Consider the following 21625-nt stretch of genomic DNA (forward strand, 5'->3'; position numbering starts at 1 on the left):
CCCTCAGTCGGACTGAGTGGCAAAACATTCTGCAACATGGCTGCGTTTAGAATGGAAAACTGCGAAACCGGGAGTAAAACAAACATCTCTCGGAGATCTCTTGTCAGAAACATTCCTCCTGTCAAAAAAATCTAAACTGAATCAAAAATATCCTATCAAAAAAGCAAAACTGTCCATTCATGCCCATTATAAGGAAAACGCTTCGTAGCTTAATTTTCCAAACAGCGATCAACAAAAAAGCGAAACTGAGAGGACAGCGCTTAACGTAACGTCGGCTTAACTACCATATTCTATTTATCATCAACTATTTATTCATTTATTTTTATCGTGTTTTATCGAGAGTTGAGAACAGATTCGCCGGGACCGCTCGTAAGAAATGGAGGGTCCAACTACGGCCAAGAACAAGACGGCTCAAAAATGCGAACTCTGTGACATGTTTTTAATCATCAGCATAGAGGACTTTATGGAAAAATTTATCTGCTCTAAATGCGATAAAATAAAAGAACTGCAGGAGAAGCTGATTGATCTACACATGAAACTTCGCCAACTGACAGAGCAAAACGCTGTCTTAAAACAGACATCGAAACTTCAGGACACTTTTAACTCCATGGTCTTAATCAGATCAGCTAGCATGAGAGCACAAAACTCTGCGCTCTTTGCATCAACTCTCCCGGTTCAAGAGCCATGTGTGGAAACACTAGCCGAGGAGCACATTCCACCACTAACCACCGACATGGCAGCTCCATGCAAAACTTGATTTTATATTTTTAACTGAAACCTGGTTAGAAAAAATTGGCAGTGCAAAAAATTCTCATTGAGGCAGCCCCCCCTAACTTCAGTTTTATGGATGTTGTTAGAGCTGGTAAGAAAGGAGGCGGAGTAGCCGTTTTATTTAAGGATGTATTTCAGTGCAAGCAGACATCATTTGGAAATTCTTTATCCTTTGAATACCTTTCTGCTATACTCGAGTTCTACTGCTAATTATTTACAGGCCACCAAAATACTCTGCTAACTTCATTGAAGAATTTGCTGAATTAATGTCCATTATTTCTACAGACTGACTGTATAGTGATATCTGGTGACTTTAATATTCATATCGATAACTCCAACGACAAGAGTACTAAAGATCTTCTTGCCATGCTGGACACTTTTGGACTTTCCCAGCATGTGAAAGGGCCAACACACAGTGGGGGGCATACATTGGACTTGATTATCACCAAGGGTCTCAATATTTCAAATGTTGATGTAATTGATCTTGCCTTATCCGACCACTTCTGTGTATTTTTTGATGTGTCCATTACCCCTCACATCCATATTAGATCAAAAACTGTTAAAAAAACGGTTTATCAATGAGAATACTAATGCATTGTTCAAGGAAGCTATCTCTTTGTCACCAACCCTTACTTCAACATCTGTTAATGATCTTCTAGATAATTTCAAACAAGTTCCAAAATTGTTAATATTATTGATGTCATTGCTCCTGTTAGGGTCAAATCAATCTCTGGTAAGCAAAACACACCATGGAGAAATGCTATATCTGTAAAAACCCAAAAAAGGGAGTATTGAAAAGTTGGTAATTATCACGAGAAATACATTACTTAAATAATAATAAATATCCCCCATCACTTCCCCTCTTAGCTTAAATAAGCCTGACAACATTCATGTCAGCCATGCCTGGTTCTGTTGCAGTAACATGAAAGCCGGTGCCGTCAGTCAAACATCAAAATTCCATTTAACGTTACGGTAGTTGAGTAGTGTAGGCTAAGCTGTTGACAGACTTGATTGTAGGTTTATTTATGAAACAGTGTGGCAGTTCTAGCCAGTAAACAAACAACGGTCCTATCATTTCTCCCTCATCACTTCTAAAAATTTTCTGGCAACATCGCATACAGCAGCTTATAATGCTGTCCATTGCTAAACTAGGTTACCCACAAAGCTAGCTAATGCCATGTTTATCAGTGGAAGACAGCTAACGTTAATGAGTGGTTAAACTATAGTGTTTAACTTATTCTGTCTAAATGAAGCAATGGTAAATATCTGCGACTCGCATGTCTGTAGTTACAGTCGGTGCATTGGAAATTAAACCCTTTCGCGTGTACAGTCAAACCGGTGTGATTAGTTGTTTAGTGCGTATGCTAAAACTGGTGTGATTAGAACACTAGATTGGAGAAATTGTAGCTAATTTTAGTTTTGAGGAAACAGCGATTTAACTCCTAAAAATATAGCAAATGCTAACTGAAAACTATGAGAAGCTTAATAATGCTAATGAAAATATAAAGAAACGTAACATGCGCGCTCCATAGCATAAAAAAAGAACTTATGTGTGAAAGGGGTAGACCAGAGAGGACACGTAAATAAACATGAGCTGAACAAGTAGGCTATCAAGTATCAGTTTACTGCAGTTTAAGATGGCATGATTTTTTTTTTTTTACTTTTTTGTATTTTTATGCATTTGACTCTTATTTATCAAAACTAATATATTTTGTTGTACTTTTGTTCAAATATTTATCAAAACTAATATATTTTGTTGTACTTTTGTTCAAAGTACTATTTATGACAATAAAACAAGTCTTGGTGAGGACTTAAATAACTACGCATAACAAATGTTAGGGAAAATCCTTTTGTGTTTCTGGAAGAAAAAAGAAAAGAATATTGGCCAATATGTCATTATTGGATTTTTAAATCCTCAAATATCGAAATCGGTATCGGTCTTAAAAATCCTATATCGGTCGGGCTCTAATATACACATACATTTCAATAAATAATGCAGTGTAATAATCGTTTTCTCAATTATCTTGTTTTCACAATCGTTGGAAGCCAAAATTGTAATTGAAAATAAAATGCGATTCATCGCCCAGCCCTACTCTGTACAGTTTGGATATAAATATGATTGCACTCATTCTTACCCCTTCAGAGCGTTCCAATCCGAGCACATTTGACTGCATCAAAGTCAGAGTCCCTTAAGTCATCTGATCATCATCACTCAACCACGCTCATCATCCTTGAGTTTCCCTAGTATTTTCACTGATTCCATTTGACTCTATGATCCATGCCAGCACCAGGCCATGTCCCTCAGCTGAAGGATTTACTATATAGATATGTTTTGAGCCTAGACTTTAAGGTGGAGAGAGAGTCTGTTCCCCAAATCTCGGAGGGTAAGCTGTTCCACATGAGAGGGGCTTGATAGGAAAAGGCTCTACCGCCTACAGTAGTTTTGCCCACTCTCGGAATGGTGAGAAGCCCGGCATTTTGGGAGCGAAGGGCTCTCTGCGGAAGATATGGGTGAAGAAGGTCCTTAAGATAGGGGGGGGGGGGCAAGCCCATTTAAAGCCTTAAATGTGAGTAAGAGTATTTTAAAAACGATCCGGTATTTAATAGGTAGCCAATGGAGAGAAGCCAGAACTGGGGTGATGTGTTCAAAGCATTTAGTTTTAGTTAAGATTCGAGCAGCTGCATTTTGCACGAGCTGAAGGGATTTTAATGAGACGTTTGCACATTCTGACAAGAAGGCATTACAGTAGTCTAATCTGGATGTTACAAAGGCGTGGATTAGTTTTTCAGCGTCGTTAATTGATACGATTTTCCTGATTTTAGCAATATTTCTCAGATGGAAGAAGGCAGTCCTAGAGGTGTTAGTTATGTGAGTTTCAAAGGAGAGCTCGGGATCAATAACAACACCAAGGTCTTTGATGGCTGCACTCGGGGCATCGGAGACACCATCAAGGTCCAGTGTAAAATGAGTGAGTTTGCTCCTGATTGAATTTTGGCCTATGACCAATATTTTGGTTTTGTCCGGGTTGAGGAGGAGAAAGTTTCAGGCCATCCAATTCTTTACATCTGTTAGGCAGGCCTCCATGTTTGAAATATTCAGAGGGACATCGGGTTTGACTGATATGTATAACTGAGTGTCATCCGCGTAAGAGTGGAAATTAATGTCATGTTTACGGATGATATCGCCAAGAGGCAACATGTATAATGAGAATAGCAGAGGCCCAAGCACAGATCCTTGAGGTATACCATATCTTACTCTGGAACAAGCGGAGGATTCGTTGTTAATGGAGACAAACTGATATCGTTCTGATAGATAAGACCTAAACCAAGATAGGAGTCCACTTATGCCAACCAGGTTTTCGAAGCAGTCAAGGAGGATACAAGGATCGATGGTATCAAAGGTTGCACTTAGGTCTAGCAGCACAAGAAGAGAGATACAGCCATTGTCACAGGAGAGTAGAAGGTCGTTGAGCACTTTCAGGAGAGCGGTTTCCGTACTGTGGTGAGGCCTAAATCCAGACTGAAAAACTTCCAAAATGTTGTTAGAGTGTAAAAAGGCACAGAGTTGCTTTGATACTGCTTTTTCCAGAATTTTTGAGAGGAATGGAAGGTTCGAGATGGGCCTATAGTTTGACAGGTCATTGGGATCAAGATTAGGCTTTTTTAGAATAGGCTTGATAACTGCTACTTTGAAGGGCTGAGGTACGTGTCCAGACATAAGGGAGGCGTTGATAAGATTTAATAGCGGTGTGCCAATTGCAGGCAGTAGCAGTTTTAGGAAGCCAGTTGGTATGGGGTCAAGTTGGCTGGTAGAGTTATAAGGTGAATTGATAAGAGAAGAAAAGTCGCTAAATTCAATGGGTATTAAAGAGTCAAAGCATGAGGCGGGCCTAATAGACATGCCTACATAATCTGGAACGGGACTGGCCAGGCAGGAGGCAGAAGTTGATGAGAATTTTTGTATTGTGTCTCTTATCTTTAAGATTTTACTATCAAAGAAGTTCATGAAATCATTACTACTATAAATTGCTGGTATGGTAGGGTTAACTGATGCAGGACTCTTGGTTAATCTGGCGATAGTGCTAAACAAGTACCTAGGATTGTCCTTGTTTCTCTCAATAAAGGTAGAGAAATATTTGGATCTGGTAGCTGTGAGGGCATGCTTGTAAGTTAGGAGACTTTCCTTCCACGCCAGGAGAAAAACCTGTAATTTGGTGGAGCGCCATTTTTTTTCGACTTTTCGCGTAGCTTGTTTGAGAGCACGAGTATGGTCGTTATACCAAGGTGCTAGCTTCTTGTCTGTGATTTTCTTCCTTTTGAGGGGAGCAACAGCATCCAGAGTTTTACGCAAAGTAGAGTCGATACTGTCCGCGAGTAGATTAATTTCAGTTGAGCTAGGGTTTGAACATAAACTAGAGGAGATTTCGTTGTGCAAGTAGTATGATGTAGGGAGCTCGTCGATAAAGGCATTTGCTGTAAGAGAGCAAAACGTGCACCTTGAAGAAAATCTAGGCTCCGAGTATGTGACGCACGTTATTGGTAAATTGAAAGAGATGAGATAGTGGTCGGATAACACAGGATTGTGTGGCATAATTTCCACTTGGTTAATGTCTGCTCCATATGTGAGGACCAAATCAAGAGTGTGGTTGCGGTAATGTGTGGGTTTGTCCACAGCTTGATAGAGTCCAATGGGTTCGATGATGGACAAAAATGCTGTTCTGAACGGGTCATGTTCATTATCCATATGCACATTAAAGTCGCCTACTATTACAGCTTTTTCTGTATTGACAACCAGGTCAGATAAAAAATTGGCAAATTCCGATAAGAAAACACTGTAAGGGCCAGGTGGCCTGTAAACTATTACAAGGGTAAATAGCTGAAATGCAGTCTTGTCAGGATGTGCAAAGCTAAGTACTAATAGTTCAAATGAATGGAAGTTATAGCCAGGTTTGAGGGTGGCACAGAGTTTGGAGCTGTGTACAGCAGCAACGCCGCCACCTCTACCAGTAGGTCGAGGGACCTGGTGATTACAGTAACTGGGAGGAGTTGATTCATTGAGAGCAACAAAGTCATTAGGTTTAAGCCATGTTTCAGTCAGGCATAAGATATCAAACTGGTTATCAGTAATCAATTTGTTTATTAATAAAGCTTTAGGTTGTATCAAATTATCAGCACAAATGCCCCTACTGGATGTTTTTAAGAAGTTTGGGATGGAGGGTTGTGGAACAGACACTGTCTCTATGGGATTTTTAAGAGGTGGTTCCAGGGAAAAAGCAGATATCTGTGTAGGACAGAAAGTCTGCTGCCTGGCCTTGGCCCTGATAAGTCAAGGTTTAGAGGAATTCAGACTATGATCCATGTTTCTAGAGATGATAGCTGCACCCTCCCTCGTGGGGTGGATGCCATCTCGTTTTAAAAGACCAGGCCTCCCCCAAAACTTGTGCCAATTATCTATAAAACCCACGTTGTTAGAGGAGCACCATTCAGACAACCAACGATTAAGTGACGTTAATCTGCTATAGATCTCGTCACCGCGCCACATGGGGATGGGGCCAGAGAAAATGACTGAATCCGACATTTGTTTAGCAATCCTCCATCCACTCCTCAAAACTACAACTCAGCTGTACAACTGTACTTGACTCCAGGTCAAGTCAAAGATCCAAGCAGATCCTTACTTTCCATTCATTTAAATGCTGTCTCTCTCCACTACTAAAAACTGTCAAATGAATTTTCAGTTGTTCTGGAATGTCTTGTCCTGTTGTAATTAATGTTTAATAACTAGAAATTTGGGAGGACAGGAAATTCCTACATCCATGGCTACTGTCCTAAAACTAATCCAGTCCTTATCCAGATCAATGTAGGAGATGAGTACATTTACCATTACAAATATTTATTAACATCCAGTAGGGCTGTGACGATAACCACATCACTGCAATACTGTGGTCATGAGACGCCTACCGCGGGGTTGAGCTCATTATCGCATCACCGCAATTATTTATTTTAGGGCTGTCAACGTTAATGCGTTAACGCTCGTTTGCGATTAATCTGGAAACTTTAATGCGTTTATGTTTTAACGCAAATTAATCATATTATCAAGTTTGACCGCAACTTCCTTCCGTAATTCCAGCATGGATATTTACCTGGCTGAATTACTGAAAGGCGTGGCAAACGCAGATGTGCTGAATGGCAAATTTCGTTTTAACCCTTTCGCATGTAACTTATTTGTTATGGTATGTAGTGCACGTGTTACCTTATATGGTTCGTTATGTTTTCATTTGCGTTATTAAGTTTCTTATGGATTTCAGTTAGCATTTGCTATATTTTTAGAGTTAAATTTTTTTTTTTTTTTAGCATATGCGCTAAACGGCTAATCACACCGGTGTGACCATACGTGCGAAAGGGTTAAAATGAAATTTGCCGTTCAGCACATCTGAATGTTCAATTATGTTGCATGTTTGAAAACCATTAGCCTAATTTTCCCTTACTATCTTATTTGTCACTTGATTTGAAAAATAATTAAAACTGTTTTAATGCGGCTACATATAGCCTACCTGTTCATGCTGCTTCAGACGCCATTATTGTATAGCCTACAGAATTATGTGAATTAAAATATAAAATATTAAAATGTTAAATGTTAAAATGTAACATATTTGTAAGTTTGCAATCACTTTCTAAGTTGTTATCAGCCTTCCTAAGAATTTTGCAGAAAAATAAACAAGTTGTTCATGTGCAAACGTTATGGGTTGACTTTTTGTGTTGCGCGGGGGTCGGAGGGCGGCACCGGGGGGGGGGGGGGGGGGGGGGGGGGGGGGGCGGCAAACCGCTAAATTGCAGTAATTTGTTGTTTATTACCGTGGGAAGAAAAAATCATTACTGTCACAGCCCTAACATCCAGTAGACATCCAGATCCTTCTAGAGCAACACAACGGATGCTAGTATTTGTTCATCCCAGGTATTTGTTCAGCTCTATCTCCAGACTAGTTAAGAGCCCTGTGTCAGCCAACCCCTGCGTCCCAGCAATTCATAGTAGTGATGACTATGTGAACTTTTTTGACAACAAAATCATAAAGATACGTGACACAATTCAAAAAAATTCCTGTAATTCTGCCTCCAGCCTGGCCTGTCCAAACTCAGATAACGTAGACATGTCCAATAGGCCAGCCACATGCCTTGACTCTTTCACACCCATTGAATTTAGCGACTTCTTCTACCTAATTAATTCGTCTAAAAATGCTACCTGCCTACTAGACCCCATTCCAACTAGACTCTTAAAACAGCTGCTACCTGAAATTGGCACTCCATTACTAAATCTTATAAATGCCTCCCTTACGTTCGGACATGTACCTCAGTCTTTCAAGCTAGCAGTCATCAAGCCCATTTTGAAGAAGCCCACTCTAGACCTGAATGACCTGTCGAACTACAGGCCCATCTCAAATCTCCCATTCCTTTCGAAAATCTTAGAAAAAGTTATAACAAAGCAACTTTGCTTCTTCTTACAGTCCAATAATATTCTGGAAGTCTTTCAGTCTGGATTTAGACAGCATCACAGCACGGAAACTGCTCTCCTAAAAGTAATCAATGACCTACTTCTCTCCTCTCACAATGGCTGTATCTCCCTACTTGTGCTCCTAGACCTAAGTGCAGCCTTCGATACTATTGATCATCTTATTCTATTAGACCGACTTGAGAACCTTATCGGCATAAGTGGAATGGCTCTGTCATGGTTCAGGTCTTATCTTTCAGAGCAACATCACTTTGTCTTCATCAACAATAAGTCCTCCAAACTCTCCAGAGTAAGACATGGAATACCACAAGGATCCGTGCTTGGACCTTTACTCTTTTCGTTATACATGGTCCCTCTTAGAAATATCATTTGTAAACATGGCATTAATTTCCACTGCTATGCAGATGATACCCAATTATACATATCGGCCAAACCTGATGTTTCCCTAGAAATACCAAACATGGAAGCCTGCCAAACTCACCAGTATTACATTAAATCTTGATGGTGTCTCACTGGCCTCAAGTGCAACCATCAAAAAACTTGGTGTCACAATTGATCGTGAGCTCTCTTTTGACACCCATATAAAAAACACCTCCAGGACTGCTTTCTTTCATCTGAGGAATATTGCCAAAATCGGGAAAATTCTATCAATACACGACACTGAAAAGCTAATCCACGCTTTTGTTACATCCAGATTGGACTACTGTAATGCCCTCTTGTCAGGATGTGCATATGCCTCCCTAAAGCCCCTTCAGCTGGTTCAAAATGCAGCTGCTCGTATTCTAACCAGAACAAAGTGCTTTGAGCACAACACCCCAGTATTAGCCTCTATCCATTGGCTACCTATCAAATACCGCATTGATTTCAAAATACTTCTCCTTACATTTAAAGCTTTAAATGGGCTTGCCCTTCCTTATCTTAAGGACCTTCTCTGCCCATATACTCCAAAACGATCTCTACGTTCCCAAATCGCGGGACTTCTCATTGTTCCAAGAGTGGGTAAAAGTACTACAGGCTGTAGAGCCTTTTCGTACCGAGCCCCTCTTTTGTGGAACAATCTACCCACTGAGGTTAGGGGAGCAGACTCTCTCTCCACCTTTAAGTCTAGGCTAAAAACATATCTTTATTTCAAATCCTTTAGTTGAGGGACACGGCACAGTGCTGACATTGATCATAGTCTCTGGTGGACTAAGTGGTCATTACTGTCACTACATCACTGCCTGGGTACTCTGTGTTGATCCGGCTGTGGTCTGGTGTTGACTGCCTTTGGGTCACCCTCATGATTGTGCTGGCCCCTTGCCTCTCATCCCCTAGGTATGCTGCCATAGTCCTTATCTGCCTTATTTCCCTATTACGCACATGCATCCCTCTTTCCCCCTCTGTTCCCCCCTTTGCCTTCATGCCTTTTGTTTCCATTCCCACACTTAACATCCACTAATCACTGTTCTCTATTTGTTTCCTATCCCTGCTTCGGGCTCCTGCCTAGAGCTGTACCTCAAGCGTCACACCCCGATTTCCAGTCCTGCTACCTCGCTGCCCTGCCCGTCAAGCCAACTGCGTGCTAAGAACCAAACAGTCCTGCTACCTCGGTGCCCTGCCCATCAAGCCAACTGCGTGCCAAGAACCGGACATTATAGGATAGATTTTATAATTACTATATCGTTAATTACTGCTGTCTATCTAACTCAAATGTCTTAAAGTACATTGTACAACTTTAAGACTCTCTAATTCTATCTGCCCAGTGCTGGGCAGAAGCAGATGGGCTCCCCCTCTGAGCTGGGTTCTGCTCAAGGTTTCTTCCTGTTAATTGGGGGAGTTTCTCCTTGCCACCGTTGCCTTAGGCTTGCTCTCAGGGGGGTCTCAGGCCTGGGATCAATGTAAAGCTGCTTTTTGACAACTTGTGTTGTAAAAAGCGTTATACAAATAAAATTGAATTGAATTGAATAGTACATTTACATAGTACATGTTAAATGTTTGTTATGCTACTGTTATCTACACACCTCCATACATTTTTCTTTACAACCACGTGTGTCAAGTTTTTCAGCAGACCCTCATTCATTTATTTTCTCAAACATTTCTCCAACAATGTTCCTTAGGTGTCCTGTAGCTGAACAGCCTCCAAGGTTCAAAGGTCTAGTGGCTGTCTGCAGTCTCTAATATTTTACAGCTAAAAGATGCCAACATTTCATGATCTTGATTGTTCAAAATTCAGCAATCAAGCTAGCTATAGGTGCTCCACATGTGCCATGTTGTATACTCACTGGGCCCCACTCGGATACAGTCCATTGTCGCTCACACGGTGGACCAGTACAGTTTTTAGATGATGGTGGGCGTGTGGAGACGTCACAGGAACTCTTCTCATCCGAGCATCTGACATCCCTAGTGACCTGACTTCTCTGCCCACACTTTGCTGGACACTGGACACAAGCAGAGGGACAGACACACAAGGTGAGAATTATTTATTTCCATTGTGTTCATCTGCATCTATTTTTATAACATGAACATCCAGGAGCCTATTTAAGTGGTGATAATACAGTTATGAAATGCAAATGCAAGCACCTGGTACTAATATATAAGGCGTGTTTGCATCATTTTTGATATGCAAGCAGTGCAAACATACATGGCATAAAGCACAAGTGGACCAGGATTCCCTCCTTAATGAGCAGAGTGCGTGACAAAGGTGTGCCCCTGCACTGCCAATTAGGACGTCTGCTGCCTTTCCTTTAACAGAGCCTTGGCCCACACCAGAACACACGATACATATCTCAGTGCAGAAGTAGAATACAGGTAGATCCCATTTTGTGTTAACTAGGATGTGTGACATACATAATAATGCAAATTAGTCTTTATTAACACTACTAAAATACATAAAATAATGCAAATTAGTCTGCATTAACACTACTAAATTACATAAACGAGTCAACAGTTAGCAAAACTGAAATACATTATACATGCAAAATGTCTTTCAAAAAAAAAAAATCAATTTATGTTCAGGAATGGAAAAAAAAAATCTCAAAAAGCAATGAAACAAATGGTGTGCATGAACCATAAAAGTGTCATCCTTTTCTTCAATAAACACAGCATTGACAACAATCAGCTTCATTCTGGGTGTTTATATGAGGAATTTTATTGAGACAATATTGACTTCAATTAAACATGGACTCAGCTCATAGAGCAAGGACCCACAGCCTGGAACACAATACCATTAAAATGAAAAACAAGATTAATGGTTTATTTTTGAGTTTTTTGTTACTGTCGTATTTACTTTTTGCCGCTTGGCAGATGCTCTCATTCATACCAACTTATTGAGCAAGGCTGCCAAAATACTAATTCTAATAAATTCACATAAACAATGGTACATATTGCAACCAATGCCCAAAACTGTGAGGCTAGGTAGCTACAGAAACCTACAGGTTTCTCCAATTAAAATCAATCTGATACTGTACTGGTCCTCTCTCTTGTCCAGAATTGTGTTGAAGAATTGTAATGAGCTGTCATTAGCTGGCTAACAACTATATGTGATCCATATATGATGTATAGGTTTCATATTAATAAAGTATTCTTGTAATCATTTCACTTTTTATTTCACATTTATTTTGGGCATATGAAACTGCAATGATTCATTGTGACCCAAACCTGTCAACAATAGACAGCATCATGAAATGTGACAGAATACTATGTGAATTGTAGTGTACAAAATAACACAATATTATTGTGAGGAAAACATCTATCAAACTCCCAAAGACCACTTTACAAAATGAAAAAATTGAGAGAATTACTGGGACAGTCTGAGCAGTCCCTTGGTACTACTGCCATCCAGTAGCCCATGCACAACAATAGTAGACTCTATTGTTCCTAGATGAATTCAATACTAATGTTGCAGGCAAGGTAAGCAAGGAAAAGCATATTCTCACAAGGCAGCAAGGTGGAAGTCTCTCACATCCATTGAATAAATGCTTATTGTCTCAAAATTCACCATCTTTACACTTAAGTTACACTTTGCTGTTTGTCTGATTTAAGACCACCTTTTAGTGGGATCACTTACATACCACTGCACCATGTGTGTGCTCCAATCCATACCCCAAAAGTAATGGTTACACCCCTGCCACACCCACTCAGTGCAAGCCCTAAAAAACAAGGGGGGGGGGGGGGGGTAGTAACTTCAATGCAATTATCATTTTTTCCTGTTCATGCTGTCACAGAATAAGAACTGGTACCTTCACTCTGCATTTGGTCCTTGTGCTGCCTTTTTCTGCCACTAAAATAGTACCCACCATAACTCACTATCTTTATTCCAAGAGCAATCTCCACCAAAATGGTATAATTAAAGGAATGTCTTACGAGTGGTATCAGACAGGTTAGCTACAAGAAACTCCTTCAACAAGCTGAATACGTGAGTGTAATGAAATCCAAGCTAGAGGATTGGAGGACAGTGAGGTCTGCGTGGGACAGACTTTTCAGTCCCACTCCCACATTATTCTGTCCTGCTCCCGCCCACTAAAGCCCACGCAAGACAGTGAGGTCTGCGCGGCACAGACTTTTCAGTCCCGGTCCCGCCCACTACCCCAATATTCTGTCCCGCTCCCGCAAAAATGTGTAAGCTACTTCTTAGTCCTTCTCCCGCCCACATCTGTAACATTATGTCCCGCCCCCGCCCGCTAAAGCCTGCGCAAGACAATCTATGCAAGATGGATATTCAGTTCTGCTTTCTATCTCACGAAAGGTTTGCCCCATTGGCCTATCAGAAAAAAACGCACACAGGTCAAAGACGAGACATGTAAATTTAGTGTCCGAAGGCCATTATTTTAAAATAAAAAGATAAATATGTATGAATATGGTATTAAATCACTCAGCCCTTACCCTTCTTCTCACCCATAAATATTTGTGCATCAAAATATTAAATTAAGGGAGTTATTGAGCTCTAAATTGTCAAAATGTCCTTCAGTGTAACTGTCCCGATTAAAATTCCAATGGCAAACACGTTTTTAAAATATAAAAAAATCATCCTAAAATATAAAGTAATATTCATGGCATCACTGTGTAAGTGTTTGCAACAATATTTAGCATAGTGGGCAACATATTTTATCTAAAAAATATTTAAAAACCTGAATAACTTCTGTCCCGACTTTTGCACTTTTTCAATGTCCTTCAGTATAACAATGGTAAAAAGCCATTTTAAAGCACATCATATGATGCTGATCATGTGACAGTGTGTGACATCAGAAAAAGGACCCTCTGAAGACCTTCTGTCCATGTGGTAAAGTGAATAAATCTCTCTAAAATATTCAATAATTTTACTTTTTCACCCTCTAGTAACCTTTGTAACAAAAGGGTATGTCCTTCAGTACAACACAGAAAACATACTTTTATTCTTTTGAAAAAATCTGTATTAAACATGATAATTAATGATAATGTTTATAGGTCAAGGACATATCTTTATATAGGTGGCCAAGGAACTGCCTGTTAAATATGTTCCTGTGTGAGATCCGTCCTTCAGTATAATGCTTATGTCCTTCAGCACAACATATCCTCCAGTGTTATACCACAATGTCATCCGTTATGCTGAATGACAGTTGCGTTTCAATTCTATTTTGTCACTAGTTTAAAACATTTAATCATTCAATTCCTATTCATTTGTTGCATTGATACTTGATATGCTCATTTTATGGCATTCTGGTATATTTCAAGGCACATTATCTGTATACTATAGATGCCACTGTCTAATAAGGAGCGGGCCACACAGCACCGACAAAAGATAAATGCAGATCCAGTTGCTAGGGAGGAAAGACTAGCAAGAAGAAGAGCAAGGTATCTTTTTTTGTCTGTTTTTTTTGTAACAGAATAGAATACGATAGGATACAAAGTTAGGTGGATAACTCTTAACATTAAGTTGCTCTTGAACATGAGGTGTCATTGCACTGTCTTGCACTGATGGAATATACGTTAATGTAATATCACACACACATTGCATAGTCTACTATTAACTGACTAATTACAGTTTACTAATGCAAATACTATTCTGTGTAACTTTATTATCATTTATTATTAGTATTATTATTATTATTTAGCTATCAGAGAAGAAAGAAGGATGGCAATCCAGACCATCCACCAATCCAGACACTGAAAAAAGTTGATGCTGAAAAAAAGAGGGAACAATGGAAATTAAATCAGAGAAAAGTGTTTTATTCGTGAAAGAATAAAACAGATGAATGTGGTGTTGAACTTAACTCCAGTATCTGAAGGAAACTCTTTTGAGCAGCCCCCTGTGCAACCTATACATGTACAAGTTGAACCCCCACCTCCAGAGCTGGGAGCAACCATCTGAGTTCATAACTCCAAAAGAGCAGCCCCCTGAACCTCAATCACTGGAGCAACCACATGCTTCCTCCACTCCAGAGAAAGTGAAAAAGGTGTCAAAGCGTTGCAAGCAACTGCAAAATGAAAAGCAAGAACTAAAGAGGAAAATTCTCCAGCTGGAAATGAAACTAAAACAATCAGAACAAAAAGTCGAGAAATTATGAAAAGCCATGCTAAGGTCAAGCAAATGCAATCTGAGGGGAAAAAAAACAGCCAGGAGGGTTAAAGAAAATGGCTTTAGAGAGGAAAACCCAGGTTATTGCATTTCTCAGTGGAGATGAAAATAGTCGCCTTCTCTCAGGGAAGAAAGACACAATCACACAGAAGAAGATTCAGAGGCGCATACTCCTGAAATCTCTTAAAGAACTCCATGCAGTATAATTCAGAGATAGGCGGGACCTCTTCTCTGTCATATAGACAGTTTTTGCGACTACGGCCATTTCACATCACAGAGCCAAAACCACATGACCGCAACACATGTACATGTCTCGATCATGAGAATGTGAAACTTCTCATTAAAAGGTTGCACCAAAATGGGTTGCTGAAAACCACAAGCATTTCGGAGTTGCTATCTTCCATTGTGTGTGATGACAAGAACAAGAAATGCATGTACCGTCTCTGTGCAAAGTGTTGTTATGATGAAATAGAGCTGTCCCTACCTGAAAAGAATGCATCAGTTTCATGGCAGCAGTGGCAGAGGGAGAAATCAAGCAATGGAGAAAAGTCATTTACTAATGTGGTGAAAAAAACAGAAACGGGCACATGGTGGGATCTGGCTAAAATCTTCAATGAGAAACTGGATGCTCTTGCAAAGCATCAGTTTAACTGGCTACATCAGGTGGAGCAGTGTCGAAACTTAAAAGGCACACGTAAAGAAAATGAAGTTGTGATCCACATGGACTTTTCTGAAAAATGGTTTCAAAGAGGTCACATGGAATTTTTCTGAAAAGTCCCATGGAAAAGGAGCACCAGATGGAGTTGGTGCTTCTGTGAAACATTGTGCAGATGAGTTTGTCATAAAGGGCGGTGACCTCCAGAACCCAAAGGAGCTCTACACCATGCTGAAGAAAACACAGTCAAATGTGAAGTACTTCTGGATTTCTGAGGATGAGATCAATCGATTAGATGAAGCAGTTCCAAATGGGCTGCCAGCTATCAAAGGAACCTTAAAAATCCACCAAGTCATTGTGAAGCAGCCTGGAAAGATCCACCATCGGGAAGTGTCCTGCTTTTGCTCCCGAACAGGCATTAGTTGTGAGTGTGATTGTCCAACAGAGGTGGACTTTCAGAACCAAAATTCAGAAACAGAAAAAGAAGGAAGCATATCCACAGAGAAACCATCAGGGGACTTAAAAGGGAACCTTGTAATAGTCAGTTACGACAACCAGCCATACATTGGGCAAGTTCTGAAGGCTGTGGGTGAGGGGATGGAAATTAGCTGCATGCAACAGGCAGCTGAAAGAAAGAATTCATTTCTTGGCCCCAGGTGAAAGACATCACCTACTATTTCAAATCAGATGTCCAAGCAATAATCTCTGAGCCACAGCCAATAACGGCAAAACAAAGGAATTCAAAACTCTGCGATTCTGACTGGGAAAAGTTTACAGAGCTAGTCAAAGTGACACAGAATACTACAATAGGCCTTAAAATGAAATAACACACACAAGTTTACATATACAATATAGAAACAAATACATGTTAGTTGTTATGGAATAATAAGTTCATCTTAGGAAAGTTAAAAAGTTCCATTTGATATTCAAACAACAGATTTGGTGAATATTCTGATGTTCAGAAAAATGTTTTGTTTTGATGTCAGTAAAATTATTTGTTATGCTTTCTCTTCCAAATGCGTGATGTAGTGCAATTCTCAATATTTTATGTCAATGAAATTGCATGTTGCTCTTTATATGTGTTGGGTATGGATAATATGAAAGGACGTATGTTTTAAATATGTTCATGAATTATAAATTCATATTGAAGAAGTTCCAATTTATCTTCAGATAATGGATTGGGCAAATATTATGATGTTCAGACTTCAGTAATGTTTGTGTTGATATTAGATGCATTCTTTTCTTAATGCCTAATCGCATGTAATGCATTGAACAAATAGGTTTCATATGATATTATTTACAATACTATGTGAAAAGTATGTTGTGTAGATGTTGTTGTAAGTTTCATAAAACCTATGTTCTTTATGTATGGGGTGTACGGGTCATTTCTTTCTCTCTAATTTGGACATGATCAAAGTTCATCTAGTCTGCACATTTTAAAGATCTTATTGTATTTTTTATACAGTTTTTAAATTAAACATTTTAAAAAAGAAAAATGCACGTGATGCTACTGATAATTACTCATTGGATCATTACTGTTGTTAGTAAAGGAGTCACATTCAACATTTTTGGCCATCTTAATATGTGTCATTCAGAATAACAAAATAATGTCATACAGTATAACAGCAGCATTTTATATTAAAATACACTAAGTTTGTTTTGTTGACTCATGGAGACAAAAACAATTCTAAAAGGATGAAGGGAAAGATATTTTGAACATTTTTGCATTTTTTTAAGTGCAAGGCAGTAAATGTTTGTAAAACAGCTTCAACAAATTTAGAGTTGCACCCATGACACATGAAATATGTTGTAATAAAAATAAAATAATGTCATTTATTCAGGTTAGTCATATTTCTGCCCATCCAAACATTAATACATAATCATGTCATTATGATAAATGGACATAAAATCCTTTTTTTTTAAAAAAAAAACATATAGTGTTACACTGAATGACATTTTACTAAGGTGCATTCATATAAATCTCAAAATGAATTGTTGGCTTTATTCTTGAGTATAACTAATATAAAGTCATAAGGGACACTCCAGTGAACATAAAAAAGCCTTTTGAGGAACTGCATTTGCATTTTTATTTTTTGGCTATTTTGAAAACCTTACACGTCTTTGACCCACAATTTGTTACCAGTATTTATCATATTTAATGGTAGGCCTGTAGCTGTTCAACCATACAAAACGATAGGAACATGTAGCCTAAAAAATGTAGAAAACTAGGGCCTTGAGCTTTCCAAACATATGGAGAAGTTAAACTGAAAATAGCCTACCTTTAAAAAAAACAGTAGTACAGCATCTAAATGAAAACGATCAATGTAAAGGCAAAAGCAACATTGCTGCTTAGGCTATCGGTTTCTTTAAATATCCATGAAGGAAAAGAATGTTGTTCACTGATGAGGGTTTCAGCACACTGCGTCTCTGCTCCAGTATGTGTCCACAAATGCTGAATGCCCGCTCAGATGGTGCGCTGGAGGCTGGGACACATGCATGGCGTGCCAATTTGCTAAGTGTAGGAAATTCAAAGCAATGTTTCTTCCACCACGCGAGGATATCTTTGGGTCCGTGTGATTCGGACCCATCCAGCTTGACTTTCAAATAGTCCGCTATCTTGGTATCTAGAGACATGTGCAGATCAGTGCCCGTAGCACCTACATCTTCCCATTCTTCAAAATCATGAAAAGTCACCTTTTTAGGTGGGGGTGGCTCCAAATTTTCCTCTGCATGGTGGACATCAAACCCCAACTCCTCAATCAGCTCTTTCACAGCTTCCATGACATTCATTAATCATCTTGAGCTGACACAACTTAGGAGTTAGGAATGTTGCTATTTTGTAGAGCATGTTAATTCCATTAGGGGCGAGGCTATTTGGTGACAGCAGGTCGTCCAGTTGTTGCACACAAGCTGATGCAATTGCAGTGAGCAGGGGGTCAGTCTTAGACACTTCGCAATGATCTCTCAGTTTCACGGACCATGGCAGAACAAGGGCCGCACTTAACGCTGTAATGTCTGACTCCAGGTCATTCGTTGCATCTTTGAATGTTTGAAGAAACGCCACCAGGGAAGTAAGAGTGTTTTTATTGATGCAGCTTACTTTATCGTACTGGTTATTACCCAGCAGTATTGTGGTAATGTCATCGTACTGTTGTGAGACAGAATCCAGCATTTCAACAGTTGAGTTCCACTGCGTCTCCACTGACTGTTTGAGAGAGGTCCTCAGTTTGACTTGCAGGCCAGAATGTTTGAAATAGCTGACCAGTTTCTTCACGTTGGTGAGAAGCTGGGCCGCTTCGGGGACTTGGTCCATCACAGCAGGCGAGAAAGCGTGTGAGAGAACTGTGTTCAGTACATGGGCACTACAGTTCAGTCTTGTGAATCCACGTAAGGCAGCCACCATGTTAGCTCCTCTATCTGTGACGAAGACTATTTTCTTCCCCAGAATCGAACAATCAATCCCAAAGACTCTTAAGTTCTGAAACAATAAAGCCCAAATGTTTTCACCTGTCTTTGAAATGCCTTCCTCAAATGGGGCAGAAAAGAGCACTCTAGACACCAGTTCGTAGTCTGAATCAACATAGTGTATGGTGGCTGACAGGAAAGAGGTTTTGCAAAAAGTTTGTGTCCAAATATCAGTTGTCACTGCACATCCATATTTCACTAATGACTCAGTTGTGTCATCAACAACAGGCCTTCGAAATTCGTGTGCTCTTTCCTCTACATGGCGTGACTCGGTTGTGGGATGGGGCAGGATCTCCCTCACATCATATCTGCCTATTGTGGCTGCTGTGTCAAAAGTGCTGTGCCAATTTGATGAATCTCTCACCAGCAATGCTGTCATACAGATGGAGGTCAGCAGAAACAGAGTCCGCACATTGGTCTACTGTTTTCGCTTTTAGCGCACTGGACACTATGTGTTTGAGCTGAATTGCAACAATGTTTGCCCTTTCATTAGTGCACATACATGGCGCTTCAAACCTGACGTTCCAGATTTGTGTCTGTTGTATGTTAGCACCCTTTGGCATTGGTCACAGCAGGCAAAAGGTAACTGATTCCCCTCACTATCACAGACAATTGAGAATGACTGCCAAATCTGTGACTTAAGGTTTCTTGGTTTCATAGTTTTTAATGTACCTTTCTTGAGAGGCACTAACATCTGACGTGCTCGTGCTCGTGGTACCCTCTTCTTCCATCATGCTTTCGCTTGCCATGCTTTCCACAACTGAGGAGCAGGAAGGAATTGGCTCTAAACACATACATGTACATTGACCTTGCGTAAATGTTAACATCAATTTAGGATGCTTAAAACCCATTTTTATTTCTCCTAAACAGAATCAGCACAAACTATAATTATGTACAATATTTTATCAATTTCTAATTTTTATTCTACACGCAAATTTAATTTGCAGGAGTGCAGCGAATCATCTGTTTCTCCCACTCCCGCGAGGGCATCTCTCTCACCCCGCCCGCACCCACACCAAGTTTTTAAAAGTCGTTCCTCGCCATACTCTTTGGCGTCGTGACCCGTAGGAGTGCAGACCTCTAATCCAAGAATTACAAGGTGGGACACCTCCTTATGGCACATAAGAACCACTGTATTTTCTGTCCCATCTCCCTCTTTTGTTACTTTTAATGTGACTCTCGTTCTGATCTTTATAGCCCCTCAAAGTTCCTTTGTATACTATTAAAGGGTTAGGTTTAACTTTTTAATAACTTTTAGCTCATTGAATGTGTGCCTGTTCTTTACTGATCACCCCAATTCATCATGCAATATTAAAGCAGCTTCTCAATAATACATACACTATATGGACAAAAGTATTCGGACGCCTGACCATTACACCAACAGGGACTGTAATGACATTGTATTCAAATACATATACTTTAATATGGAGTTGGTCCCCCTTTGCAGCTATAACAGCTTCCACTCTTCTTTGAAGGCTTTCCACAAGATTTTGGAGTGTTTCTGTGGGAATTTGTGCCCATTCATTCTGTAGAGCATTTATGAGGTCAGGCACTGATGTTGGACAAGAAGGCCTGGCTCGCAATCTCCGTTCCAGTTCATCCCAAAGGTGCTTGAGGTCAGGGCTCTGTGCAGGCCAGTCAAGTTCTTCCACACCAAACTCATCAAACCATGTCTTTATAGTCCTTGCTTTGTGCACTGGGGCACAGTCATGTTGGAATAGAAAAGGGCCTTCCCCAAACTGTTGCCACAAAGCTGGAAGCATAGCATTGTCCAAAATGTCTTGGTATGCTGAAGCATTAAGATTGCCCTTCACTGGAGATAAGGGGCCTAGCCCAAACCCTGAAAAACAGGTGTGGCCAAATACTTTTGTCCGTATAATGTACCAAAAGACTTATACTGAGCCAAAGTCCTTAGGGTGATCTTAGTTTAAGGTGATCTACCACTGCAATCCCATTCTTGTTAGGTGTTGCATTTTTTATTGTATTGCAATGACTGTCAGGCTTGCCATGATGCAGGCATGCATGTTGCATGTGTCACATGCCTCAATCCAAACACAAGGTTTGTAGTTTGGGGTGGGTTCATTTTTCATAGGATTAGAGAGAATAGACTAAATATAGAATTAGGACAGCATTTGGGCATTAGAATTGTTCATCAAATATCGTTATCCAACAGAATTGTGCAACACACACTTTTTTTAAACTAAGGAAAAATATGTTGAATAAATTGCCTCCACAGCTGACGTTTTCCTGAGAGCTAAGGAAGCAAGCACCCCAGACAGTGATGAACTAGGCTTTCATTAAATGAATTCTTAAGTTAATATAAATGTGGCCTGTGGGAGGCGCCAGCGCCACCCTCACAATGCTTAACTTTAACCCTTTCACATGTAAATTCTAATATATTTCCATGCCCCCCAGCATGCCTTATTTCAGCTTGTGCAGACGGGTCTGCTGTTCTAGAATTTGGTTATGACACCACAATAAACAGACTTTCTGCCCAGTTAGTTATACTTGCGAACAAGTATGGAAGTTAGTTAATATCTGAACTCATATCTTTTACTAAAAGGTTTAGTACATACAGAATTGCAGCAGATGTACACCCAAACCCGGTATTCTGTATGTGCACACCTGATTTCCTTGGTGGGCGAAACAGCAGTGAATGTGGGTACGCTTTGTGGTACTCAGAAATATAGATACATAA

The 21625-nt window shown here is 39.9% G+C and overlaps 1 protein-coding gene across 1 annotated transcript in view; it reads right to left on the minus strand.

Annotated features, from left to right (window-relative positions):
• Positions 1-21625, minus strand: part of adamtsl2 (ADAMTS-like 2) — a 138468-nt gene that overhangs the window by 24186 nt on the left and 92657 nt on the right. Inside the window, exon 15 of the mRNA XM_036526959.1 lies at positions 10537-10692. Coding sequence (XP_036382852.1) covers positions 10537-10692 — 156 coding nt within the window. The remainder of the gene's footprint in view (positions 1-10536; positions 10693-21625) is intronic.

Source organism: Megalops cyprinoides, chromosome 4 (genome assembly GCF_013368585.1).
Source record: "Megalops cyprinoides isolate fMegCyp1 chromosome 4, fMegCyp1.pri, whole genome shotgun sequence".
Taxonomy (NCBI): Eukaryota; Metazoa; Chordata; class Actinopteri; order Elopiformes; family Megalopidae; genus Megalops; species Megalops cyprinoides.